Genomic DNA, 27029 nt, shown 5'->3' on the forward strand with positions numbered 1-27029 from the left:
TAATTTTTGTTCCATTGATTTTTTTTGGAAAGTATTAAAGATGATTTTTTTTTTACTAGTCTGATTTCATAGGATAACTGATTCTCCTGTAACTAGGAGATCCCAGCTTGTTTTGCACACTGGCACCCCTCAGCCCTGTGCTTGGGTGGTATTTGCAGAGAAAAACTGATCCAGAAACGGATCCCAAAAGCTGCAGCAAGTCCCTGGTGCTCCTGGCACACGGCTGCCCCACACCTACCCCCTGCAGCCCAAATGAGTCCCCTCGCATCCTCCCACAGCTCCTGCTTGCCTGCACAGGCGAGAGAAACCCCCTCCCATCGCTTTTTTTCACATAAAAAATAAATCCAATTTATTGATTACAGTGAGATACATGATTTGGGTGCCGCACCAGTTCCCCCACTGGGCAGCCACCCACGCTGACAATATCCATAGGCACGCGACACGGATGTGAATCACTTCCATACATACATGATTCCCCTGGTTACAAAGCAGCCTAAAACAAACAAGTGTCAAGTTTTCGTGTCCATCTGGCCCCTGCCAGGTCCCCTTGGTGTCCCACCACCCCTGCTCACCCCCCGCTGTGCCTCAGCCCAATAAAACACCAAAAAAAAAAAAAATCACCAAAAAATGGTTAATGCTGCAGAAGTACCCCAGCACCCTGGGAGCATGTAGATGTCCCCTGCCAGGGAGGTGACATTTCTGCACCCAAACCCAGCCCAGGTGCAGTAGCCTCATGGGTGAGCCCTGCCCAACCCTCCCTGCACAGCACCAGCGCTGGTACCAGCCTGGGAAGAGGCAGAGCCGGGGTCCCCACGCAGAACAGGACACGGATATTGCACTTTTCCCACCCGCGGGGTGCCCTGGAGCTCCTACAAGCTGCACACACACTGCTCTGCGCAGCCTTCCCCGCCTGGAAGTGGCTCAGATGCCAGAAGTAAGCCCACGTCCTGCTCACCAGCCACGGAGGATGCACAAACACAGCCTGCTGGCACTGCATTTTGGCTGCAGGGCACACGGCGCTGAAGGTTCCCAGACAAGGGACCCCAGAGGGACAGCTCAGCCAACACCACTTCACACCACTAGGAAGAGACACCCCATGGAGAATGCATTTGCTCTCATCTGCCCCCCCCCAAAAAAAAAAAAAAATAAAAAGCAGCAGAAAGGCAAGGAAATGCTCCAGGGAAGAGGCTGTGCCCCCCGAGAGGAAGGAAAGCAGCAGCGTGGCAGGGCAGAGCCAGGTGCCCCTGGGCATGCACCGGCCACAACGCAAGCAGCAAGAGGAGCAGAGGGAGAAGCACCAGCAAGCAGCCTCCTCCAGGGCACCGGAGCTGCAGCAGAGGATGGATGCCACCAGGGAGGGAGGAGGACCAGGAGGGAAGAAAAAAAAAATATATCTTTTTGGGGATTTGACATTCAGTGAGGGACTGCAGATGCAGCCAGAGCGCACGGGGCCAGCTCGGGCACTGTAAACAAGGCGCTGGGTTCTGTGATGTGACAGCACGTGGAGCCCCAGGGACACCACGGCCCCCTGGCAGAGCAGAGAGGGCTCCACACACCTGAAATCCTAATGCTTCCAAAAAAACGTGCGTGGGACATGTGCGTTAGGAAACTGAATGAAACCCTTCCACGCCAGCCCTCTCTGTTCGGTGCCAGAGAGGGCTGGGAACAGAGCAGGGGCACAGCAGGAGCCTGCGCCCACCGGTGGTGCTCGCACCCAGGGGTGCCATCGTGGGAGAGCTGGGGGCTCCCACACTGGCCCTGGGATGCTCTGCACCTCGGTGCTGCTCTCCACCCCCACGGGGCCGGGGCAAGGAGGCAGCTCCACGCTCTCCAAGCTGAGCTGAGGTCTCTCTGTTGCCACAAAATAAAGTGCTGAGGGGGTGGGGAAAGGGAGAAAAAAGAAAACTGGCACGAAGAAGAGCAGTCCCTGTTCCCCACCCTGACTGAAAGGATGGGGGAAATACGGAAAGGTTGGGATCTAAAAAAAAATAAAAATAAAATCTACATCCCTGGGATTCCTCCCCCTCCCAAAATACCTATTTACAGGAGTGCTGAGGGGGCTGCTTTGCTGTGTCACCTTCCCCCTAGGCAGGCACTGCCCCGGCCAGGGCCAGATCCCTCCTCCCCAGCCAGGCAGCCCCTTCCCAAACCCACGGGGACTTGCAGGAGGAGAAGGGAGAGCATCCCCAGGGACAACCTGGCCCCTGTGCCCCCAGCAGAGCACTCAGAGGGGCCGGGGGGACCATCACTGCGCCAAGATGCTGGTGGCATTGATAACGGCCGCGGGCGTAGCCAGCTCCACCAGCGCCTCGTACGTGCCCACCACAAAGCCCACGAAGCCGATGAGGCTGATGGCCACGTCCTTGGCGATGACCAGGGGGTGCATGCCCTCCACGTAGTACGTGGCGATCTCCAGCAGCGGGGGGAAGATGAGAGCCAGGGCGCTGCTGCTGACGGAGCCCACCAGGGAGATGACGATGTCCAGGCGCGGGATGAGGATGGCCAGCACGCCTGGGGAAGCAGAGGACAGGAAGGTGAGCGAGGTGTGAAGGGAGCACGGCCAGCTCCAAACCGCCCCCCTTTCACCCCAGTTAGAGCAGGCAAAGCCGTCGTGGGGATGCTGTTACTTGTGTGATGCCTCTGCCCTTTTCACACACTGAACTTTGCAGAGAGACCCCAGCAAATGGATGCTGCTCGCAGAAGAATCCCCAGCCCCATCACGAGAGCCAGCACTCGCTCCCCCGCACCTCCCAGGTCTCTGCCTCACACCTGGGGAGCCTCAGAAAACCCACGAAAGCAGCAGGCGGCAGGAAAAAGCCGCATCCCACCCCCCACCCCTGAATAAATCCGTGTGGTTTGCGAGCGTTTAGAACCTCCCCACCCCCGGAGCACCTCCAGCACAGCCTGGAGGGGCAACATTTGTCCCGTAAAAACTGCAGCCAAGGAAAATCCCCCTGGGAGACTCCTTCCAGCTTCCAATTAGTGGCTGCAAACCCCCGCACGTTCGTGCTCCCTCTCCTCCTGCTCAGGGCAGTTGGAGGAACGGGGACGGTGCCTTCTCCTTCCAACCACCGCCACCACAGCAGCTCCGGGCTCTCCTCCTGGTGCCGTGGCCCACAAAACCCAGAGCCACCAACGGCGTTTGCAGCTTGCCTCACTGGGAAAAGTGCAAAAGGACTTGGCAGAGCAGCCGGGTACCGCAGCAGTAGGCTTTGGGTGGATCATATAAAATAAAGGGTGGGCAAGGTCCCGTTTTGCAGCTGGGAGCAACACTTGTGGTAAAGCTCTGTGCTTGAGTGCATTGCTACTGCTTTCCGGTGAAATCAAGTCCTTGGGAAAAGGCAGCCAGAGCTTTGCATGACAGAAGAGCATCCTCTGCAAGAAAGGCAGGCTTCAGCACTTAATCAGAATGCCAAAAAGAAATAGGTTGGTTCACTGCGTAGACTTAGGAGACCCCAGACCTGTGGCAGCTACAGCCACAGGGAAATGGGCTTTCTCGGGGCTCCTCACACACAGGACAGGGAAACAAAGCAGCCAGCAGGTCTCTGACAATCACTGGAGCACGCTGCACTTTCAGGGGGGTCAGCAGGCAAGTGGCAGCTCCCACCAGCACACCCAGCTCCAGGGAAACCCAGCTCCTCCAGCCCTGTGCCAGGCACAGCAGCGCTTCAAACACAACAGCTCGATGCCAGCACCACCAAGACTGGAGGCAGAGATAGGGGAATGTCTGGGCAATGCCCTCTGCTGGGCATTTTGAACCTTTTGTGCCTGCCCCAAAAAGCTCCCCAAGAGCCTAGCTGGTGGATTTGTGGTCTCACTGCGTTGGGCCCTCCCGAGTTGTCCCAAAAGGAGTTCAGGGGGGAGCTGGATGGACAGAGCTCTGAGGGGACACAGGACAGGAGGGTCCCTGCCACCAGGAGCATCCCTGCTCCAGCAGCTGGCTGCTAACAGCATCCTCAGCCCACCCCACCCCGCTCTCTGGGCTCAAAGCAAACACAATTAACGCCCCTCCGCAGCAGGCAGAGCTGAAGTACCAGCTGCAGCCCTCAGCCTCCGGGGCAACGGTCGTGCTTTCCACAGATATTCATTCAAAGGGTTCTGAAGCGTGCTGGTTTTGAAGTCGAAGCTTGAAAGACACCCCTACACCAAACTGCATCCTCTCTTTGCGAGCCAAAAGCCACGATGCGGGCTTGTTCTGCGGCCACGCACTCACACGATGAATATTTATGCAGCCCCCCCCAATTGCTTTTATCCTCGCCAACAGCCACGGCGATTTCTTACGGGGAAAGATAAGGGGAGGAGGTACAAAGCAACCAGCACCCCCCTACCAACGCCCAGCTGCCTCCCCACCCCAAATGGGGGGGCACCGCTGCTGCTGTTGCCTAAACCCACCAAACCCCCTGTTCCCCTGGCCAAGCACACCCCAAGGCCCGCAGGGAGCCCTGAGATCGACCACTGGCACTGGGGAGCTGGAGCACAGCGGGATTTCATCCCTCACCGTGCTGCAGGGACAGGACACGAGATCAAACGCTCGCTGCGGGCACTTTGGCCCTGCTTTGTGCCGGCTCCAGCTCCTCCAATAGCCTCTGGTCTCGCTCTCAGGCTGGACATGAAGAGGCTTTCCTCCTGCCTTTCTCGAGGAAATGAAAGGCAGAAAGATCAAAGGGGGCTCTTCTCAAAATGAGCTCTGAGCAATTAAGGGACCGGGGGAGGCGCCTGCCCCTCGCCCTGCTGCTTTCTGGGCCCCAACCCCGCTCCGGCCGCCACCAGTACGGCTCGGCCTGGGGCAACCCCGGTTGTACATAGTGTGGGGGACAAGAGGCTGGAGAATCTGGGGGTTTTGGGTGATGGCAAGTTGGATACAAGTCAGCAGCATGCCCTGGCAGCCCAAAGCGGTGCATCAGGCAGGGCCCTGCTGGCTGGCCGTGGGAAGGGGTTGACCCATCCTGCTGCGGCCTCACCGCCAGCACTGTGTGCTGCTTTGGGCACCACAGTATGAAAAGGACAAAAAGCTGTTAAAGAGCTTCCAAAGGAAGGCTACGAAGATAGGGAAGGGTCTGGAGGGGAAGATGCGTGAGGAGTGGCTGAGGTCCCTGGGTTTGCTCAGCCCAGAGCAGAGCAGGCCGAGGGGAGGCCTCATGGCGGCCTGCAGCTCCCTCACGAGGGGCTGAGCTCTGCTCTCTGGGGACAGCGACAGGACCCGAGGGAACAGCATGGAGCTGGGACAGGGGAGGGTCAGGCTGGGGGTTAGGAACAGGTTCTGCACCCAGAGGGTGTTTGGGCACTGGTTCAGGCTCCCCATGGATGCGGGCACAGCCCTGAGCCTGCCCATGTTCAATAGATGTTTGGACAACGCTCTCAGACACACGGTCTGATTTTCGGGTGGTCCTGTGTGGAGACAGGATTTGGACTTGACGATCCTTGTGGGTCCCTTCCAGCTTGGGATATTCTCTTAAGACCTCAGCAAGCAGCAGCACCCTGCTCTCAGCCAGCACCACGCTCTGCTCAAGCCCAAACCAGAGCCACTGGAATGCAAGGCCAGGCCTCTGATGCTCAGCTGCGGTGCATCAGCAGCACCACGCCGTGCAGAAATGCTCTTTTGTTTTGGTGGATGACGCCTGGAAGCTCAGTCAAGCATCTCAGCTGTGCTGAGAACAGCAAGCATTTAGTCTGCAGGAGTCAAAGCCAGCCAAAAATCAGATAATCCTACACTTCGGTGACCTGGTGGCCCTTAGGTTTCCACACACCTACCTTTCCCAGCTCATATTTTCCCCTTAAGAAGGCAGACAGGTCAAACCTCCTTCCCAACCTGCTAAAATCATGTGTTGGGCTGAACTTTAAAAGCACAGGGGCAGCTGCTCACAATAACTTCTGCAGCAAGCACTGGGCTGCACCTCAGTGCTGCAGACTCAGAGTCAGGGCAGATCACAGCCCTCTGGGAGACCGAAACATTTCTGAGAACTTACAGCTCTTAAAAGCCATCTCCAGGGGTCCCAAACCAGCCAGGTCCAAACATTGCCCTCCCACAACAAGTGGTGTCAGACTGTGCACTGACACTGCCCCAAAAGCTGTGCATCCTTCTGCAGGGAGAAGCCAGCAGTCCCCAGAAAAGCCAGAAGACTCAAAGAGGCATCCCAGAAGGAATTACATCTCTAGATCTGGCCAGAACACCTGGAAAAAACTTCCAAGATCTCAACTCAAAGCCAGAGTAGCAGAAGGCACTTCCAAGCCGTGCTGTTTCAGCCAGCACGTGAGGCTTGGGTAAGTCTCCTGCCAGCTCCACACCCTTCCAAAGGTCCAGCAGGCTCCGGTCTGAGCTGCCCACACACCAGACCAGCTGCTGGGACGTGTCATATAAAGCTCGATGGGACTGTAAAGCTCCTCTAAATTAATTTGGACATTTGCCACCCCTCTGCAGAGAAGACCGCTCCCAGGCGGAGGGATGAAGGCTCTGGGACAGGCTGCTTTCTACTCACAGGTCACGCTAACCAGGGCCACCCTGAGGAGCAGGTTGACCACCCAGCCCCAGCGCTCCGACACGCGGGCGACGAGGGGAGGGATGATGATCTCGGCGGGCACGTAGAACTGCACAGCGTACGTGAAGAAAATCCCAAAGGAGAAGAGCAGCTTCACAGCTTGGTATAACCTGCAAACGAGAAGGAGGGGACCAGTGAGACTCGCTCTTGTTCCAAACCCCTATGGCATCAACAGCAAAAAGGAGGAGCACTCTGCCAAGAAGGACTTTTGTATCCCAGCCATCTCCTCCTCTAAACGTGCTCTTGACAAATTAAGGGTGATGCATTCACTTCACCGAGACGCTTCTTGTGCAAGGGATAGCAGAACCTCCGAGCCCACACCTAATTAGAGGTTTCAGCCCTGGCTTTGCGTAAGGAAGCAGCAGGCCAGCAGCCTCGAGCATTGCTTCCCCTTGAGAAACCTCCTGGGCACAGATGTGAAGGGCCACTTCAAAAAACAAAAAAAGGCACGGGCATGGCCAATATGCCTCTGCCCACGGGACAGGAGCCTAATTTGCCCCTTGACACATCACGGCACCCGTCTATTTTGTAGATGTTCCTGTGCAGCACTGCCATTGCCCACTCCAAGTAACACCTCTTCCAGGTTTGTCACCACTTAACGGAGGGATACGGGCTCCGTGCAGCCCCCTCCATGTGTCCAGGATGACACAGTGCCACGGGGTGGCCTTCTTCCTGATTGCCAAGCATGGACAAACATTTCCTAACACAGATACTCAAGCGTTGGGAAACAGCCCTCACCGGAGACACGGCAAACAGCACTGATACTGCCTGCAGTCTGCAACCCCGACTCTCGGTCGGTGACCCAGAATGAAGTTCCTTCTATCACCTGTCCCCAGAGGCGATGGTCCCCTTGAACTTCACCCGCAAAAATCCTGCTTCTGAACTGAAGAAAGCTGAAGAAAGGGGAAAAAATTCCACCTGTTTACAGCCAGGTGGAATTTATTCTCTGCCTTAAGACAGGAGATAAAGAACACCTTCTAAGAGGCTTATCAGCTCCAGCCATGAATATTTCACTGATTTCACTTACTGCTGAGTGGGGGGGGAGGACCGTGCTGCCAGCAGAAGTCTGGGCTTACAAAGCAAATGCAACGCACACATCACCACTTCCACCTGCAACTCAGCCTCCTCCACAGAACTATGGAGCAGCTGTTTCCATAATGCAGCAGGGGGCAAGCGTGGCTGCAGGAGAGCCAGAGAGCCACCTCCCTCCTGTCTCTGCCCTGAGCTTCCCGGCAGCCAGCACCAGGCTCTGTGACAGAGGAGCGATATCTGGTTACATCAGCTACAGCCCTACCTGTTCCCCGAATCGAGGCATGCTGACCAAGCAGGAATCAGGGCTTGTAAAGCTGCAGCTGGAGCACTGTGTCCAGCCTGCCAGGACAAAACAGACACAAAGCTACCAGAGCAAGCTGAGGAGAAGCTACTGAGGTTGCTGGAGGGCACGATGTGTAAGGAGAGGCTGAGACCTGCGTTTGTTCAGCACGAAGAGGTCAAGGAGGATATTGTTACTGGCTTCAGCCACCTAATGGGAGAGCAAGGAGAAGGCACAGCCAGGCTCTGAGCTGCACAGCAGGGGTACCAGAGGCAGCAGGACAGAGCTGCAGCCCAGCAGGGTGGCTCAGCACCAGAACATGGCCCCAGGGAGGTGGGGACTCTCCATCCCTTCTGACGTTCAACACTGAAGTTGGCTGTGCTTTGAGTAGGTGGTTGGAGCCGATGACCTCAGGATACCCTCCACAAACCAAATGATCCTGCGATTCGATAGGCAAACAAAGCAAAGCTATCAGAAGAGTGCAGAGGGCACCCACTCGGCCAAGCATGCACCGCACATGACTTGAGTGCACGGTAGCCTTGAGCCACGCATCCCACACTCTGCACATCCCATAGCTGTGTTCTCAGGAAGTGAACGCTGTAAAGCAATAAAGTGCTCTTAAGGCAATCCATTTTTTAAGAGATGTTGTTAAAAAAAGGCACCAAGTAAGGCTGGGTCCTGATTCTGCACAGGTCAGGAGCCAGGACACCAAGCTCAAAGGGCAGTTTAAATACCAAGAAGGGGAAGAGCTCCAGGGTTAGCCTTGACCCAGAGAAAACTCAGGGGCAAGTGGGGTCTGGAGAGGCACTGCTTCTCCAGGAGAGCCACACCAGCTCATCCTGACAAGCTGTGCCCCGAGATATTTCAGCAAGAAATGGGAAACCCTCCTCTGACGGTAAGCTCTGGCATTACACACCTCCAACGGGCCGTACGCAACCAGGCATCTCCCCCCTCGCCGCAGGGCTTCTTCCCTTTTAGCTGGTGAGGTGAGGCAACCTTGCCAGGCTGCGAGGAAGGATTTCTGCAGAGCAGCACACCATTTCGGGGAGGCTGTGGTTAGACCCGGGCACCGGGAACCGCCATGCTCCTCGCTCGAGGAAGCTGCGGTGGCAGAGAAACGAGGCTGGAAAAGTCCTTAGTCATCCTCTATCTCAACGACTGCCAGCAGGCTCGGCAGACGTGTTCCTAGAGACCTCCAGGCAATGGATACGGCTAAGCAAGGCTGCAGCATCTCCTCCACCATCCCTGCCCTGTCTCCCACGCTGCAGGCAAGCCCCGTGATTTCTCACCCGCAGCCCTTCTGGCCAGCTGCTGCAGCCCGGCGCCTTTTTTACTGCTGGGGAGAAAACCTGCTGGCAAAGCAGAACTGGTAAAACACCCGTGTCAGGAGCAGGCCTTCACCCATCACCCAGGGGGTAAGGCATGCAGGGGAAAACAGCCTTCAAGGCTTTAGCCTGAGTTTCCCAGCCCTTATTTTAACAAGACAGATAACGTATTTCCAAGTGCAGTGTTTACAGCCTCCATCAAATGTTTTGCCAGAAAGAAGCAGGCACGATGACTGAAGAGTTTCATGCTCTGAGTCACAAGGGACCACAGCACTCCTTGCCCAGGGGCAGCCCTGCCATGTTCTGGGGCTTCCCTGGGCCCTGCTTCCAAAGGGCCATATCTGAGAAATCCTACGTGTCTCCCCCCCAGAAAACCACTTGGACAGAAAGAGAGAGACTCCTAGAAACACGCATTTGACAGAGGATCTTGCTTTCCCCAGAGCCACGTCTGGGCAGCTGCAGAAGGCCAGGATGTGGAAGTCCAGCAGTGACTCAAAAACCCGAGTCCTGCCCAAATCTGCCCCGGCTGTGGGGAGGAGGCAGCAAGTCACAGGGCTCAGCACCGAGCAGCTGCTGACCGAACAGAAGACAGGGCTGGGGAAGGGGACAGGCACTTCAGCTGAAACTCTCACTTCGGTCTCTTGCCGGATTTCAAGCCAGTGAAGGCTTCAAAGAGAAGCTTTTTAAACTCCTAACCAGCCTGGTAGCATCCTGAGAAAATGTTTTGCCACGGGACAGCTTTCCAAGAAGCCTCGTGGCATCCAGACCAGACCTCAGCCCCGGCTCCACACCGACACACAGAGATGCTTTGGGGCAAGCAGCACACGGAGGACACGAGCTTCTCTGCAGCCTCCTCCCTGCCTGCCAGGCAGGTGCCCCAGAGCAGCGAGTGGTGAGAAGGAACAGCAACGGGGTTGTGCAAGGCCTCCTCAAATACTCCCAAGAGGAGCAAGCTGGGAAAGGCTTTTACTCCCAACATCTGCATGCCGAAGAGCCTCCACGCTTCTCGTCACAAAGGCAAGGGAAGCTGCTGGCATTTCTCCTCCAGGGTGGATACGGAGCCACTACACTGAGCACCACCTACCCCCGGGGGTGTTAGTGAAATGCCAGAGGTGAAAGCCAGCACGGGGAACCACAGAAGGTGAAGCAAAGGAGTTTGCCCTGACACTCGTGTGCAGTTCCCACAAGTCCCACATCTTTACCCCCCATTTTCTAACCCATCTTGGTGGCTGGTGGGAGCTGCCAGAGCCATACGGGAGGCCCTGCAGGACAGGCAGGTTGGAGGAGCTGCAGAATTCGGCCCCTAAGGGATGGAGCACCCTCACGGCCACAGCATCCACGTACAAAGCCCCAGCTCGCCATGAGCTGCGAGGTGCCTGGGTGCAGAGCTTGGAGTGGGAGTTCAAGCTCCGGGGCTGCAAACAGGGAAACACAGCCCATGGGCAAAACCACCACGTCTCCCCCACACCAGGAGCTCCCAGCTTTGGGTTTAGGTTTCCCACGTGCTTCGTTTGGGGAAGAGAAGCGGTTTGGTGCTGTTCACAGATCACCTGGTATGCCAAGGGCTGTATTCAACGTCTCAACAAGCTCCTCTGGCCAGTTTTGGCCCCCCCCACCTCCCCCAGGTGAGGTGACCTAAGGGGTGACCCCCTGCAGGGACTCACCAGCAGTTGGGCAGGTTGAGCGTGATGCTGGCCTGGATGTTCGCCCCGAAGCGCAGGTAGCCCAGCACACTCAGGCTGATGTACAGGATGGTGACGATCGTCATCCCCACGTAGAGAATCACCGGGAACTGCCGCGGGTTCTTCATCTTGTTTTCCAGAGGCAGCACCTGGAAGGAGGAGGAGGAGGATGGAGCAGCAGTTTTCTCCCCTGTTCCTCCGCACCCCCAGCCCCACGGCTGAGCACAGCCCTCCGCACCGAGCCTGGAGACCCCAGCTGGACCTGCTGCACTGGAGATGAGACCCTCTGCTCAAATTTGAGACCTCTGGGCTTAGCACGGCGAGCCCCCAGCAGGGTCATTTGTGCCCTCGCAAAGGGACCGTGTGCCTTGCCAGGGGCTGTGCCCACGGGAGCCCAGCACCTCAGGGCGATGCTGCCCACCCCGCATCCCAAAGCAGCACGGCAGTGCCCGTCCCGATCCCTTATCTTATTTTTCCCAGCAAAGGCTGAGGCACTTTTTCCTCTCGCTGCAAGTTTGTACAGACAGGTTTCAAACAGGCAGGACAATAAAAAAAAGAACACACGAGAAAAAAAAAAAAAAGGAGCAGGGACAATGCCCCATCTTGACACTACCAGCACTCGCTTCAAAGAATTTCAGCAAACATTTTTATAGCTGTCCTTGGGTGGTGGTGATTTCAAGGAGAGACAGTGGCAAGACCAGAATAGCTTTTATTTGCTTCCCCACCTCCAAGCTGCGCAAGGAAGAAAGAGCATGCACCTCGCTGCCAGCGAGAGATCTCTGTCCTGGGCAGAGCATTCTGTAAATACTCCTCCTGGAATGGATTTGGCACACTGCAGCCCCGTGTTTACATAGCCAGCTTATATTAAGAGATGAAAACATTTTTTTTTTTTTCTCCTTTGAAGGGAGCTCCCGGAAACAACCCACAGCATCTCAGCGAGCCATTAAAGCCTTCCACCCACCCGGCCTTCTCCGCAGCTGCTCTGTTTGCAGCACCTGGTCCGGGAGGCACACAGAAATCCAGCTCCGCAGCAGGCTTGTGCCGCGTGGCTGCTGGGGGGGGAAGTCACGCTGCCTCCCAGCAGGGTGGGGAGGAGCAGGTGACATTTTACCATGCTGTGCTTTTCGGGATTCAGCCTGGAGCAAGAGCCAGGATGCCTCCCGCAGCACAGGGCAGCCAGCAGAGCTAAGTGACACCCCCAGGGGAGCCCAACCTAGTGCCAGGCACAGCCCCCTTCACAGCTCGTGCTCCTCCAGCCTCGGGTGGAAGCACCAAAGGCTGACCCTGGAGGTAGCCTGGAGCGAACAGCATCATCCAGAGCCTGGGCTGCTCTCAGGGAAGCTGCTCTGCAAATTCAGCTGCAATGCACAGCGGGTCCCACGGCAAGCCCGAGCGCAGGCTGAGCCTCTCGTGCCACACGCCGAGACTTACCACCCCGATGCCTTCAAAAGCAAAGATAGCCGTGCCGAAAAACAGAGGGTAGGTCTTCCAGGCTGCTACCAGGGGCAGGTCGCTGGGATCGGGAATGTCCTGGAAAAAAAAAAGCCCATACTGAATGGAGCAGCAGGGAGGACACAGCCTGGTCCCGCAGCTCCCCATAGAGCAGAGGGCCAGCACCATACAGCCCCTCTCCACCCTCCCCACACACCACCACAACCCCAGCACCCCGTAAAGCACAGGGAGCCGCAGCGACCGCGTCAGCACGTACCCTGACGATGTACTGGTAGATGACCACAAGGCTGACCAGCATGGCCACGTTGGCCAGCATGGAGAAGATGGACAGGACCTTGAGGTTCTGGATGAACGACAGCAGCACCACGAAAGGCAGCAGGGACAGCATGTAGAGCCGGGAGTCCATGGTGGGGGTCAGGGCCACCGTGCGGGTCGAGTTGCAGTCATTGTTGGTGTCGTTGGCAGCGGCCACGACCTGAGGAAGCAGAGGGATGCTCCGGGAAGCCCATCGCGGTCTGACAGCCACAGATCTCAGCAGCCCACCCCAGGTGGCTGGGATGACCACCTCATTTCATTTTCAGAGGCAGCTGACTGATTCAAATCAAAGCCATGCAGCTCTTCAGGTGGTTTTGGAGCAGATCCCTGTCGCTCCAAAGCTATTTTCCAAACCAAAGCTCTGCCCAGCACGGTGCCACCTTGCCTGAGCTACCACCCGCACCCTCGCTCCGCACCTCAGACAGAAACAAGCAGCATTCCCCTCTCTCCACCCGAAAAAATGCAAAAAAATGAACCCAAAGCAACCAACAGAGAAGGGTTAACAAGAGGCACTGCCACGGTGCTAGGGACCAGACTGCTACTGCAAGAGCAGGATTGGAGCATGCTGGGGGAACGGTGCTCAGCAGCATCCACACGGCACGGAGCTGTGAGCACGGACCTGCTGCCAGCTCCTTACAGCCCGGCAGCCAGGCGGGTTCAGGGTTTCTGTTTATTTTCCTCCCGACGCCAAGCAGAAGGAAACTCTTCACCGTGTAATTAACCTCCAGAGCCGTGGGATGAGGCAAAAAAACTGGAATGCAAACCGGACCAAGCCAGGGAGTGGAGAGGTTCACGCCAGGTCCTGGTGGCCATCACACGCTGCTCGCTCACAGGGTATCAATAAACCAATTAGCCGAGCCGGGCAGGACATCAAAGGCACAATTTCTCCTCTTTCACCCCATTCCTGCCTTCCCTCCCCAGGAACGAGCCTCTGCTTCTCCCGGCCAACACAGGCAGCTCCGACACCTCTTTATGGGGAGCAAACAAGGACCCTCAGGCAGACCGTGCCCTCCAAAAACACCCCAACGCAGGACTTGTACCTTCCTGAGCAGCTGCAGCCCCAAAAATCAGACCTTTTGTGAAGGGCAGGGCTGGGACACGGGAGGTAGAGCACAGCCCAGGCTCCTCCACGCCTCCCAGCCAGGTTGGGGGGCTCTCCCTGCCTGCTCACGGAGCAGGAGCAAAGCCTCACCTGCCTCAGGTTGTCTGCCAGGAAGACGAAGTACACGCAGCAGAAACCCAGCTGGGTGAGGATCAGGAAGAGCCCCACCAAGCGCCTAGCAAAGAGAAAAAACTGCTTGTTAGAAATGTAACCTGGGAACAGGAGTGCACATCCCCTGGGACTCCTCTGACTGGGGGCAGAGCTAAATTAAATACCCTCAGCGTTACCTTCCCGGGGGGGACACTGAGCACCGGGGCCAGGTGACCAAACACCATTTGGTGAGCCAAAAACCATTTTGCATCCCTGCTGCTGGGCTGCCAGCACAGCTCCAGGACCAGCCAGCTCCACCCCAGCAGCTCAGCACCCTGCCCGGGGGCTCAGGTACCTTCCCCAGACGGCGTGTGTCCGCAGCCAGGCGCTGGGGGTGGACTCCAGCCCGTACATCACGGCTCCTCCATAGTCCACAAACTGCTTCTGGAACCTGCCCGGCACAGAGAGAGAGAGGAGAGGCATCACTTCAGCCCCATCTGCTGGCTCCCGTGGCAAACAGTGGCATTAACGGGGAAATCGGTGGTGAAAAAGCCCCAGGAGGTGCCCGGCTGAGGCTTCACCACGGGGAACTTGGTGCTGGGAAGCTTCAGAAACGTGACAGGGGCCGGGGGGAGGGATGGGAGAGCCGCAGGAGCCGCTCCTTACCTGTAGCAGAAGTGATGGGCGCATTTCACCAGGATGCTCATGCAGTGCACGGCCACGATGCCCATCACCAGCAGGCTGAGAGGACCCAGCTGCGGGGGAACAGAGGGGGAAGGCTGCACTCTGACGGCCGGAGGCAGAGCTGCAGGACGGGGTTTGGGGTGCAGACAGCGCCTGGCACCCAGGCAGGAGGAACCAGAGCACCCCCTGATCTCCCCACGGGCAGAACCACCAGGAGAAACCCCACAGAGGGTAAAATCCCATGGCCCCACAGCAGAGCAACGGCTGAGGGGGATTGTGAGGTGTGTGCTGTGCTCCCAGGGCCCCGGGAGCGCACCAAGAGGGCTCAGAGGCTGGGAGCTGCCTTACCAGGATGCCGGCATTCTTCAGAGCCAGGGGCAGCCCCAGCAGCCCCGTGCCGATGTTCCCCTTCAGGAGGTGGATCAGGGTCTGGTACCACCTGAGGGAGGGGAGATGCCGAGGTCACCCCGGGGAAGAAGTGTGCGCCCAGACGCAGCCCTCGGTGCTGCCCCGGGGCCAAATGTTGCCCCGTGATGCTGGGGCAAACACGCATGATGTCCAGACCCTATCCACCAAACCCAGCAGGAACTGGGACGGACTGGAGGTGAAGACTTCACTCTTTTAGCTCACCGACAGCTTTTGGGTGGATATCTACAGAACCAGCTCCCAGGCAAAACCCAACGCATGAAATCCCACCAGCACCAAGCCCAGTATCACCAGGGAGCCACACCACACCAGGCAGCTGCCTGCCCCATGCCAGCAGCCCCCGCCACCCCCAGGGATCCCCCCCACGCCACCACCCCCCAGCACCGCAGCACGGAGCCACCGCTTGTCCCCCTCCACCCCCCAGTGCCAAACAAAGCCCTGGGGGGGCAGGAGGGGTCCCTCACGTGGTGCCGTTGGTCTCCCCGAAGCGCTGGTAGGACTCGGGGTGCGCGAAGCCGTTGATGCCCCCAGGGGGGCTCCCCTCGGGCGTGACGTCCGTGGAGCTGTAGTCGTTGTAGTCCTCGCTGCGCAGGCGCCGCGTGGACATGGTCCCTGGGGATGGAGACGTGTCAGGGACACCGGGGGAGCCCAGCTCCACCGCCCCCAGCCCGGGCTCCTTGGCATCGGCCATGGTAGGGAGGGACGGGCTGCTTCTGCTGGAGGCAGCGCTCCCGCAGGGCTTTTATAGGGCAGGCTGCCCGCCCCAGCAATCAGCCAGCCGCCGTGCCCCGAGGTCAAGGACCCAGGGCACGTTCCCCCCCCTCCTCCACGGCTCTTCCTCCGGGCTGGTGTCCCCGTTTCGGGCACACCCGTGTGGGTGTCCCTCGCTCCGGCCAGGAAAAGAGGTTTCCTAACATGCTTTTTTAGGTTTTTTGATAGTTAAAGGTTGAAAATTTGATTGTGCCCCACCGGGCTGGGGTACAGTCCCCATGCAGGCAGCACGGCGCTCCCCCCAAAGGTTTCAGAGCCATGGAAGTGCCCACGGGACCAAGGGGCTGCCCAGTGCCGCCCAGCACGCTCACTCCAGCCCAAAGCCAGCCCCTGCAAGAGCCCCACAAACTCCTTCAAGCCCCACAAACTCCTTCAAACCCCCCTGACAAAGCTCCTGCCCCTCGGCTTCAGCTGACGAGCCACGGGTTGCTTCAACTCCGGCACGCACCCCAAGGAGCTCCTGCTGACCTTGCACAGCCCGCTCCAAACCCAGCGCTCGCTTCCTCTTAAGGCACCAGAAAACGTCCGAGGGAAGAGCAAAGCCAGCGGCGAGCCCGGAGAGGACAGCGGGAGCCCCAGGGCAGCACCCGCTTTCGGCTGAAACCTCCTCCTGCGTTTGCACAATGCCCGCCAGGAAACCGAGCACCACCAGGGAACCGCGCCGGGCACCCGGCTCCGCTCCCCCCCGCAGTAACCCACGGAGTTAGAGGAGGATGGGGCTGCAGGAGAGCCCTGAGCGCAGCCCCCACCTCATCCTTCAGGCAGGGCAAGGACAAAAATCTCCTAAAAGAAACAATCCCACAGCTGCTGGCCGTCGCTCCAGCTCACCCGACGCAGACACCGAGCGCTGTCCCCACAGAGCCACCGCTCCCTGCCACCTCCCACAGCCAGCCCAGCTTCCCCGAGGCCTCCCGACCTCCCTCCTGCCTCTGCTTCTGCCTCCTCCTGTAGGATTTTTCTTCTTCCTTCCCCTCCCGGGGCTCAGGAGGATGCTCCGGGGATGCTCGGGCACCGCTCGTCCCCAGGCAGAAGGTGACGGGCGAGCACGTGCCACAGCAGGGCCAGCCTCCTGCCCTGCTGACTCAGCACCTCCGCAGGGTGCCACCGGGGCCACCCAAAGGGTCCCCAAACGGGACGAGCCCTGCCTGCCCCGTCCCCCCCCCAGCGGAAGCGGCAGAGGCGCCGCAGCCAGGCTCTGCTTCCTGCGGGGCGGCTCCGCACGCACCCCCGGGGTCACGCGAGGGAAGGAGCCCGGAGCCGCAGGCAGCCCCGACAGCGGGGAAACGGGGACCGAGGGCGTTTACCCAACGCCATCCCCACGTTTTGCTCCACATCCCAGCCGGCCATGCTGCCCCGGAGAGGTTCCCCTCCTGCAGCACCAGCAGCGGTGTGAGGGCAGCCGCGGAGCCGGGGCCAGCCATGCTCCCAAGCCGAGGGCAGGACACAAAACCCATAAATCACCCCCGCCCGGCCACGTCACGGTGCCCGGAGCCATGGCGAAGTTTACACAAGCGAGGAACCCGTTTGTCATCGGGCAGGGCTCCGCCGAGCAGCCCCAGCCACCACCGGGCACGAGGCAGCCGAACGCAGCCCCTACGGGGAGCGGGGCACCACCACAACCCCAAATCCCAGCCGCCTTCACGCGTGTTCCCCTACACGAGCAGCCCTGCTCCTTGTCCCCGCTGGCCCCCGCCCCACGCAGGACACGCAGCCACCGGGAAAAGCCTTGGCTAAATGGGACGAAACGGAGCCCAGCGCGTCCCAGCCGCGGTGTTTGGCGCGCTGCTGCCTGCAGCACATCGCGACGGGACACAATGGGGTTCTGGACTTGCACCCCATACATCACAACCCATGTGCCCCACAAACTTCACGCACCCTATGCATGGCATCCCATGCACCCCACACACCCCATGCACCCCCCACACCACACCACCAAGCACCCCTGTCCCCTAGAACTGCCCCGCAGGGTGCCCCCCCACACCCCACACGAACATCACGTACCCCATACACCCCACGCATCCCATACACCCCCTATATACCCCCTTTACACCCCATATACCCCACGTACCCCCTGTCCTCCACGTACCCCACACACCCCCTATACCCCATATATCCTATACACCCCCTATACCCCACACACCCTATATACCCCCTGTACCCCATAAACCTCACACACCCCCTGTACCCCACACACACACCCTATACATCCCCTATGCCCCATACACCCCACACATCCCATACACCCCCTATACCCCACATATACCCTATGTACCCCGTCCCCAATGTACCCCACACTCCCCATACACCCCCCACACACCCGCTATACCCCACACACCCTCTATACACCCCCCAATACCCTATACACCCCATATATCCTATATACCCCATACCCCTCATATACCCCATATATCCTATATACCCCATGCACCCCACACATCCCCTATACCCCACACACCCCCCATACCCCCTCATATCCCCCACACCCCCCTATACCCCATACACCCCCCATACCCCGCACCTCGCCGCCGCCCCCCGCCGCAGCGGCCCCGGCCGGGCGCGCTCCCTGGGCCGCGCGGTCACGTGACACCCCGCTCAGCTGACCGCGCCGCCCGGCCGAGCCCTCCGCCGGCGCCTGCGCACGGGGAGGCAGCGAAGCCGAGGGGCGTGGCCACGAAGTGCGGGCAAGCGGGCGTGGCCGCGGGACGCCGAGGTGGGCCGGGCGGTGGGCGGGGAGGTGGGCGGGGCCTGGCGCGGTGGCGCGCCCTGGCGGCGGAACCGCGGGAAAACCTGGCGGGAACCGGGGCCATGCGGTGGCTGCGGCTCCGCAGCGCCGATCGCAGCCCGGAGGGGGCAGCAGCTCCCGGCCCGCCCCCAGCCCCCCCCAGCGCCACCAGGCTGCAGCCCCGCGTCCTCCTACAAACGTTTATTAAGGGCCCGGCACCCGCCCGGCGGGGGGGGAGCAGGGAGCAGGGAGCGGAGGGGGGGTGTTAGTGGTGCTGCGGGGCGAGGTCAGGGCACCGGGAGGAGGTGGGAGCACGGCGGGGTGCTGAGGCACCTCCTGCAGGCTCTGCCCAGGCAGCCGTACCGGGGTTAAGGCGTTAAAGTGCGTGGGGGACCGGCAGCAGGCACAGAACGACAGCGAATGGGGGGGGCACAGATGGGGGTGAGGGGGTCACCGGCACCTCTGGGCTGTGGGGATGTGGCCGGTGTCAGAACGGGGTCAGGAGGTGTTTGTAGGGCAGCGTAGTTGCAGCAGGATGGATGCTGCCCGCTAGCCCCAGTGCCTACACCACTAGCCAACCCCCAGGCTGCAGCTGAAGGGCCCCCAGATGTGACCAGGCTGCTGGGCTTGGCGGTGCGGCCCCAGTTCATCCCACACTGGGTGCAGCATCCTGCCTCGGCTTGGTCCCAGGGGCGAAATGAGATGACCGGGACTTGGCCTTGGCCTTGGACGTGTCACAGCCACGTCCCACCCTGAGCAATTGTGGCCCGTGGCCGGCCACCTCCCCTGGCTGCTGGGAGCAGCACGAGCCGCCTGGTGCCTTGTGTCTGGCTGGGGTTTGGGGGCTCTCCCCCCTTTTGTGCTCATTGCAGGTGCACGGGGAGGTGTCCCCATGAGGGCCTTGTGTCTCCGAGCTGGTCCCATGGACACCATGGGGATGCTCCAAGGGCAGACCTGAGCTGCCGTGCTGGGGACAGGTCTCCTGCAGCTGCTCTGGGGACACTTCTGTGAAATTGCCCCGTCTGTGCTCCGGCCAGAGGTGGGGACAGCCACCACAGCTCGCCCTGCATCCCTCCAGCCTGCCCCCGGCTCTCCCCACGTGCTCCCTCCTTTCCTTGGGCTGCTTCAAGAAATATTGCTTTTCCCTGGAATGTTTGTTTGTTTGCTTGTTCGTTGCTTTTGTTTTCTTTTGTTTTGTTTTCTCTAAAATTCCCCTGGTGAGATTAAGAAAAGTTTAAAAAAAGGGGGCAAGCAGGTAAAAAAATAGCTACCCCCAAGCCCCACCAACAGGCTGGGGGGAGGCTCCAAAGCCACCCTGTTCTGGGCTGGGGACACGGGTGGTGGGGTTGGGGACAGAGGGACAGCCACGGGGGGACCTCCTGTGCTTAGCATGAGAGGGGGAAATGGGGCCGGGGTGGGGGGGGCCTCCTCCTGGCAGCGGTGTCACTCCCCCTGCAGGGACAGGGCTGGGGAAAGCTCCTGAGCTCGCCCAAATCTCTTCTCCTGCTTCAGATGTTAGTTTGGGACCACTGGGAGGGACACGGCGCTGGGGGGGTGCAGACAGAGGCGGGGATGGATGTGGAGTGGGGTGGGAGAGATCGGACGGGGTGAGCTGAATGAGATGCAACTGGACGGGATGAGATGAGACGAGGGGAAAAAGGCGACGGGGGGAGGAGGGACGGCCCTCCCCAGCCCCTCACTGGGACTGCAGGGAGAAGCCCAGCTTGACGCAGGCCAGCTCCTCTCCCTTGCTGCTGACGACCGCCCGCACGCGGTAGTTGCCGTTGGTCATGAAGGAGGGCAGCTCGACGTCGGGCAGGGCGAAATCGCTGGCTGGCAGGGAGTAGGAGCCCTGCGGAGAGGGAAGATGTGTCAGCACGGGCCCCCCCCGAGCCCCCCGTCACCCTCCCTGAGACCACCCATGGGCAGGCTGGGGGCCGTACCGCTTTGAAGGGGCAGTGGCAGGGGATGCCGTAGGTGAGCAGCGGCTCCGGGCAGGGGGTGCCGGGCGGGATGAGGGTGTCGAGGATGGTGCAGATGTCGTCGTAGGTGCAGCTGCCCAGCTGGTCGATGCAGGGCAGCTGGATCCAGAGGTCACCCAGAGCCTTCTCCACCACCAGCACCGTCTGGAAGAAAAGGTGTCCGGCACCAGTGCGACCAGCACGGGCACCCAGCGCCCCCTCCCCAGCCACCTCTCACTCCAGAAACCTTCTGGGACGTCTACGTGTCCAGCACAAGCCCTCACCTCCTTGGCTTCCTCCCTCCTTCCCCCTTCTGCTTTCGGTTCCTCTCCCCCCACAGGTTTCCCTTCCTCCAGGCTCAACCTCACCCCTCGGCACCGAGCTCTGCGTGCGCCCGCTGCTTCCCCAAACCCCGCTGCCCCGACCCACCTGGCTGGGCGAGGACACGGCACCCTGCTGGCCCCCTGCCCCGGCAGGCACCGTGGTCACCTTGGGCAGCAAGCCATCGTGGACCTGTTCAGTCTCATCCCCCAAAATCCCCAAAAAGTGCTGCAGCTCGGCCAGGCTGGCCGGGGCACGTCCCAGGATGGAGCAGCCGGGTCTGGCTGCTGTGAAATAAGCGCTGCAAGGCTGGGAACACCCAGGACACTTTGCGCTTTGTTTTCTCCCCCGTTGGTACATCCCCAGGACATGGGACGCATCCCAGGCTGCTCGTCCACCTGGGGACATTCAGCCCGGCACCGCTCCGTGCCCGGTCCCCAAAAAGGGTGGCTCATTTTGGGGCATTTTCTGGCTCCTGGTGGTTTCACGAGGCTCCCTGCCCGCCCTCATGCCAGCACCCACCTTCAGAGGGGAGGCCATGGCCTTGTTCCCGTTCACAGCCGCACTGATGCGCAGGTTCCCCGGGATGCTGATGGGGTCGGGCGCCACGGAGAGGCTCTGGAGCACGACGGGATCCTTCCCCTCACCGCAGTTCTCCCAGGAGAAGCCTCCGACCTGCGGCACCGGGGGGAGAAGAGTCAGATCCCGGCTCTGCCTTGCCCTGGGTCTGCAGGGGGCTTCCCCAGGGCTGGTCCCCCAACACGCCTGCTCACAGACAGGCAGAAAATGACCTTCAGCCCCCTCAAAAAGCCAAACCCTCCCTCCCCCTCCTCTCTCAGACCCCCAACCCCACGAGCCTCGGGGCGTTTCAGGATCTCCCCATCAGAAAGCAATTCCAACCCCCCCATTCCCTGTGCATTTTCCCCAAACCCCTGTTCCCAGGCTGCCGTCTCCACACCAGCCAGCTCAGCCTCGAAATGCCTGGCGTGCAAACGAGCTGAAAATCATTTTTCACACCGGTTTCAGCACCGCAGAGCAAAGGTTGGGAAAGGGAAGGTGAGAGGAAGCGGGCTGGCCGTGTGGGCTGGCGGTGGCCGGAACCGCTCGGTGCACAGACGGCGCTGGGGCTGGGGCAGCTCCCAGCCTTGCCCTGGGAAATCGGCTCTCGCTTTGCACTTCAAACGAGGTGGAATATTTCCCCAGTCCCTGGTGCTCGGGAGAGGCAGACGAGCCTGACTCATCAGCCTCCCTGCTCCTTTCCACTCCTCCAGACACCTCGCGGGGCGGGCGCCGAGCCAGCTGGGGGACCTGGGCTGGGGAAGAGTCTGGAGGAGCCTGGCGAGCAGTTTGCTCTGGTGGGATGAGGGAAACCCACGTGTGGGGGATGCCAGGTGCACGCAGGGGATGTCACACGGATGGGGGGACATCCTCTGTGTGTCCTGCACCATTTGATGTGGGTTTGGGAGAGGGGAATGGGGTCGTGCCCTCAGTGTGGCCGGGAAACCTCGATGCTCTGGTGCTGCTCCTCCTCGCCCTGCTCAGCACCCTGGGCTCACAGGGACAGCCGGGCTCAGCCCTCTGATGTTTCCCTCATGTTCCACCAGTTGGCAAAGCCAGCAGCGAGGGCTGGCAGCACATTTTGCTCCCAAACCGCAGCGTGGAGCAGAACGATCCCTCGGCGCCACCTCGCATCCACCAGCCCTTGGGCAGCCTCTGCCTCCGGGACCGGGCGAGCAGGTGGAAGCAGCCAGAGCAGGCGGGGTGCTTCAAACCACAGAGAGAAAACCCGAAATCTCAGGCGGGAGGATGCCGGGGCCATGCAGCACGAGCAGGTTTGGCTGGAGCTGCCCTGCGAGCGGCGGCGGCTGCGCGCCCCGGTGCCCGCCCCGGCGGCGGCACTGCCCACGCGGGGAGCAGCCCCAGCTGGGCGCAGGGCAAGCCAGGGCACGGGCAGCACGTCCTGGGCTTTTGCAAGAGCTCGGAGCCCCTGCAGCCCCGTGCCCGTGGGGCTGAGGGCACAGAGGTGAGGAGGAGGGGAAGCTGGAGCGTGGGTGCGTGCGGCCGTGCGCCCCCTGCCCCTTCGCGGAGCCCTGTCCGGCCGTCATGCCCGGCTGCCCCCTCCCCAGGCAACATCGGATTCACTGGAAACAAACAAACAAAAAAATAAAAGATTTCCTTCCACAGCACGTGAAAGTCATGCGGAGGTCCCCCAGAGCTGCCAGGGAGTCTTCTCTCTGTGTTTCAATCGGCGAGGGTGGATCCTGCTGCCTGGCGCTGCGTGGGAGAGCGCACGGAGGGCAGGAATAACGCCCGGGCTGCCGGGAGGCTGCGCCGAGCACCCAGCCAGCTGAAAAGAGGCCACCAGGCTTCTCCTTCCCGAGGGATTTGTCCAAACCCAAATCCCTGCCTGCTCAGAGATGGGGAGATCCCGACCTCCAGTCCGCAGCCGTGCCCAAAAAGCTGCGGTGAGGATCGTGGGGTCCCTCCTCGCCCCCAGCCCTGCTCGGTGACCCCGGGCATTGCACGGGGCGTTCGGGCAGGAGCAGAAAACATATTTGCTCTCTTGCAAAACCCCACAGCGTGCTGAGAGCCCTCCTGACCGACCACACCGCCCTCTGCACCCCCACAAAGCCCCCCCAAACCCCCTGGACCCCCCTTCCCTGCAGCCAGGGGAGCGGGGAGGAAGGCTGGGGAGTTCTCTCACCTTGCTCAGCCTCCTGGAGCCGCTCCTCTCCACCAGGAGCTGCGGCCGCAAGCCCCCCAGCGCGGCCGGGCACAGCTGCAGCAGGGCGCAGAGCGCCAGCACCAGCCCCGCTGCCGGCATGGCCACGGCGGCTCCGCTCGCCGCAAGGCAGCTGCTCCGAAATCGGGGACACGAGCCCGGGAGGGAGATGCGAGAGGCGAGGGCTGGCCACAGGGCGCCGGGAGCTTTGCTGCAGCTCGCAGGGCCTGGGCTGGCAGCGGGGAGGCCGGGGGAACCAGGACGCGCTGTGCGCCGGGGCTGCACCCTGCTAGCTGCACGCCCAGCCCAGCTCCCGATTCCCCTCCCTCCACTTGTGCATGCTCGCAGGCTTTCCCATCCTCCTTTTTTTTTTTTTTCTTTCTTTGATTTTTTTTTTTCTCTCTCTCAAAGCACGGGACTGGAGCTGCAGGGTTGCAGGATGGGAAGCGCTGCCTTCCCAAGCACCCACGGCTCGCCCTGCACCAACACGGGGGGGTGGGGGCTGCCAGAGCAGGGACACCGAGGTGCCCACACCGTACCCTGGGCACCCACAGCACCCAGCATCAGACAAAGCATCTCCTGCCCCTCATCTCCAGCCCCGTTCGGGCTGGCTGGGACATCTACAAGCACGCACAGGGGCTGCACGTGCCCCCCCGGCCAGGCACAAGCAGCCCCGTGCCCCCCCTCGCTCGGCACAAGGACACCCAGCAGCTGGAGCAACCTGAGACCCAGCTCCATGCCGCGCGTGCTGCAGCAGGGTGGGGGATCCCAGTTTGCTCCAGCACCCCGCTGCCCACCACCCACCCCCATTTCACCATTTAACACCCCCCCCGGTCCTGTCCTCCCCCATTTGGGCACCGCTGCCCAGCCCCAGTTTGGGGTCGTTCCCCACCAGTCTCCGGGGGGAACACAAGTGGGGCAGGACTCAGACTTTCCTCCCCTCGCGTGCAGATGCCGGCCAAGCTCCCCGTATGGTTCCCAGCCCTGGGAAGGGTGTCCTAGCTCCTCCAGCCCTGCCGGAGCTCTATTTTTAGCTTTTCATCCTTATTTAGCAGCACGGCCGGCCGGGAGCACACAGAAGGACGCGGCAGCGGGCAGGGGATGGGACGGGCGCTGCCCCCGGCGACAACTGCACCCCTGATCCCCCTGCCGGGGCTTAAGGGTGAGGAATAAATAGCCCCCATTCCTGCAGGCCCTCCTCCTCCCCGGGAGCAGGGCGGAAAGTTTTCCCCAGGATTGGTTTCGTGGTGGGGGCCTGGAGAACGGGGATGGAGATGCGTGGGGAGAGGTGCAGGCACCCGGCACCGTGCCCTTCGCCACCAGCGTGGGTGAGGGCTTCCCTCCTCCATCCCCGTCCTGTCCGCATGGCTTTTTTCAGTGTAAAAAAAATAAAATTAAATAAAAATTAAAATAAAAATGAAGACCAAAATTTAAATTTAAATTTAAAATTAAAATTAAAAAATAAAACTGAGAATTGAGTGTACGGGTCTGGAACGCGCTGTGGTGGCAGGGAACCACCTCTTTCTGTCTGGAAGATCGCAGAGGCAGGGATGCCTGGGAATCACCACTCGTCCTCCACGTATGGAGGACACCGAAGGAGCCCAGGAGGCTTTTTTGGCCCCAGCACCCACGAGATCCTTCCCGTCTCACACAGCTCCCCGAGCTCCCCCACCCGAGCTGCGCCCAAGTCACAAGGTCTCGGCGGCTCTGGCTCAACGCCTTTGATTTGCATAGAAGGAAAGCAGCCGTGGAGATAAGTGGCAAGGCTAGCGACTTCGCCTCTCCTTTACAAAAGCAATCCGAGAGCAAATAAAAAGGGGGCCAAAGGCTGCAACCACCAAGCCCCTCGCTCCGTCCCCCTGTGCCTGCTCCTGGCCGCTAAAATCTGTTTTTTCCCTTCTTTCCTTCCTCCTTTTCCTTCTTTCTTTTTTTCCAGAAGTGTTGGTTTCTGGAGAAAAAAAAAAATGGTCAGGAGAGGGGAAAAAGACATTGAATGATCACAGCAGGTACCCGTGCGCATGGGACACCCAGAAGGTTCAGGGGTCCAGCCCCAGGAGGGACCCCCCCATGCTGGCACCAACCCCCCCTGCTACCACCCCGTCCTGCCCAGTCCTCACCAGCTGCAGCTGGAGGGAGAGAGACACTCGAACAGCTCGCACAAATGCTTCTCTTATCCATCAGCTTGGGCAAACACTTTGAAGCACCATCGGTACAAATTAACTCTGTATTGGGTCAGCTGCCACCCTACCAACAGCAATTCAGCAGAGCACGAGATAAACCTTCCCGGGATCGCTTTTCCAGGCAAAACCCTTGGGGTGCCTCCAGTCGCTGCCATTCCTGGGAACCCGGGGACATCGCAGCGTCCCTGCCACCTCCGAAATCCTGGCAGAGGTCCCCGGCCACCCCTGGGATGGGGCAAAGCTGGTGGGGCCAGCACAACCCCAATTCCCCCTGCAAAATCCTCTGCGTCCTTCCCACCTGGCAGCAGCTCTCACCCCCCGGCACTGCCATCCAGGCTGAGAACAGCTCCGATTTGCACCCTGCTCTTTCCCCACACCATGGGGGCTTGGAGAGCTGGCACATCGCCCCCCAGGCAGGGGCAGGGGGACACCGGTGGCACAGCCTGGGGGGCGCTTAATGGGAGTCCCAAAGATTTCTCAGCGAGAAGGCATCGAGGCAAACTTCAAAACAAGCCGAAGCCACCCCGGATGGGTTGGCCATGCACTGCTTCTGCTTTCCTGTCTGCACAGGCAGAAATCCCCTCTGCCACGCTCCCCTGCATCTCCAGTGTGGTTTGCAGACACCAGCCCGTGTGTGCCCAGCGCCCCACGCTGCCCGGCAGCACTTTCTAGGGACAGGGGGAGAAGCCACATGGCCACGTCCTGGTCCTCACCCCATGGAGAGCCCCAGCTTTGCTGGGAAGCAGCTGGGCAGTCAAGTTTCCGTCTGTTTAACCACCACCCTGCAAAGGGAGCAGATTATCGATGCACCGGGGCAGAGAGAAGCACATCAGCAGGGCCGGTAGGGGAAATCTCTCCAGCGGCGCGCATCCTGCGCAGCCCACACAGGAAAGCCTGGAGAAATGGGTAAAATCAAGCTAAAACAGGAGATTTGGGGGGCAGCACAGGCAGCAGGCAGTGCTGGGGGTGAACCAGAGGAATCCGGAGCCAGGCTTTGCGGGGCGTCTCGGTGCACCCCATATCTGCACCCCACTGTGACCCCGAATCACCACGGGCACGCGTGCGCACTGCTGGAGATCTGCACCCCAGCCAGACGTGCTGGCAGCCGGGCTCTCCTCAGCTGTGCACGCAGTTGTTTCGCTGCAGCCACGGCACCAGCAGCGTGAGTTCAGCCCCAAAATATGCGTGCGCTGCTGCGCTTGCCCGCGCTCTGTGCCTTCAGCCTCCGAAATCTGGCTCCGGGTTTTGAATTAACCCCGGCGAGGTGGAGAGCAGCTCCCTGCAGCCCTTTTTATCCCGTAAAGGATCTGCTCAGCCTGGCAAGCCGGGGAAGGAGGCTTTGGGGAGATAAGAGCAGCGATGCTCGCCGTGGTTCCAACCGGTGCCAGGAAGCCGCCGTGACTCACGGCACTGCTCCCAGGTTCCGCA

General features: G+C 60.4%; 2 protein-coding genes across 2 annotated transcripts; both read right to left on the reverse strand.

The window, feature by feature from the left end:
• Positions 1 to 588: 588 nt before the first annotated feature.
• Positions 589 to 18253, reverse strand: LOC311214826 (proton-coupled amino acid transporter 1-like). The gene is made up of 11 exons (XM_084295624.1): positions 18214 to 18253; positions 15389 to 15536; positions 14847 to 14937; positions 14481 to 14569; positions 14170 to 14265; positions 13815 to 13899; positions 12564 to 12782; positions 12287 to 12385; positions 10838 to 11004; positions 6477 to 6646; positions 589 to 2511 (listed from the first exon to the last, which is right to left on the reverse strand). Exons 2-11 carry the CDS (start codon positions 15529 to 15531, stop codon positions 2246 to 2248), a joined length of 1425 nt encoding a protein of 474 aa, XP_084151750.1. The 5' UTR covers positions 15532 to 15536; positions 18214 to 18253; the 3' UTR covers positions 589 to 2245.
• A 1860-nt stretch (positions 18254 to 20113) lies between these two features.
• GM2A (ganglioside GM2 activator) lies at positions 20114 to 23523 on the reverse strand (the record flags this gene model as incomplete). Its single annotated transcript, XM_084295123.1, has 4 exons — positions 20114 to 20269; positions 20361 to 20543; positions 21222 to 21374; positions 23404 to 23523. The coding sequence occupies 4 exons, from the start codon at positions 23521 to 23523 to the stop codon at positions 20114 to 20116; spliced, it is 612 nt and encodes a 203-aa protein (XP_084151249.1).
• Positions 23524 to 27029: the final 3506 nt, after the last annotated feature.

Source organism: Netta rufina (genome assembly GCF_964035555.1).
Source record: "Netta rufina genome assembly, chromosome: 14".
Lineage (NCBI taxonomy): Eukaryota > Metazoa > Chordata > Aves > Anseriformes > Anatidae > Netta > Netta rufina.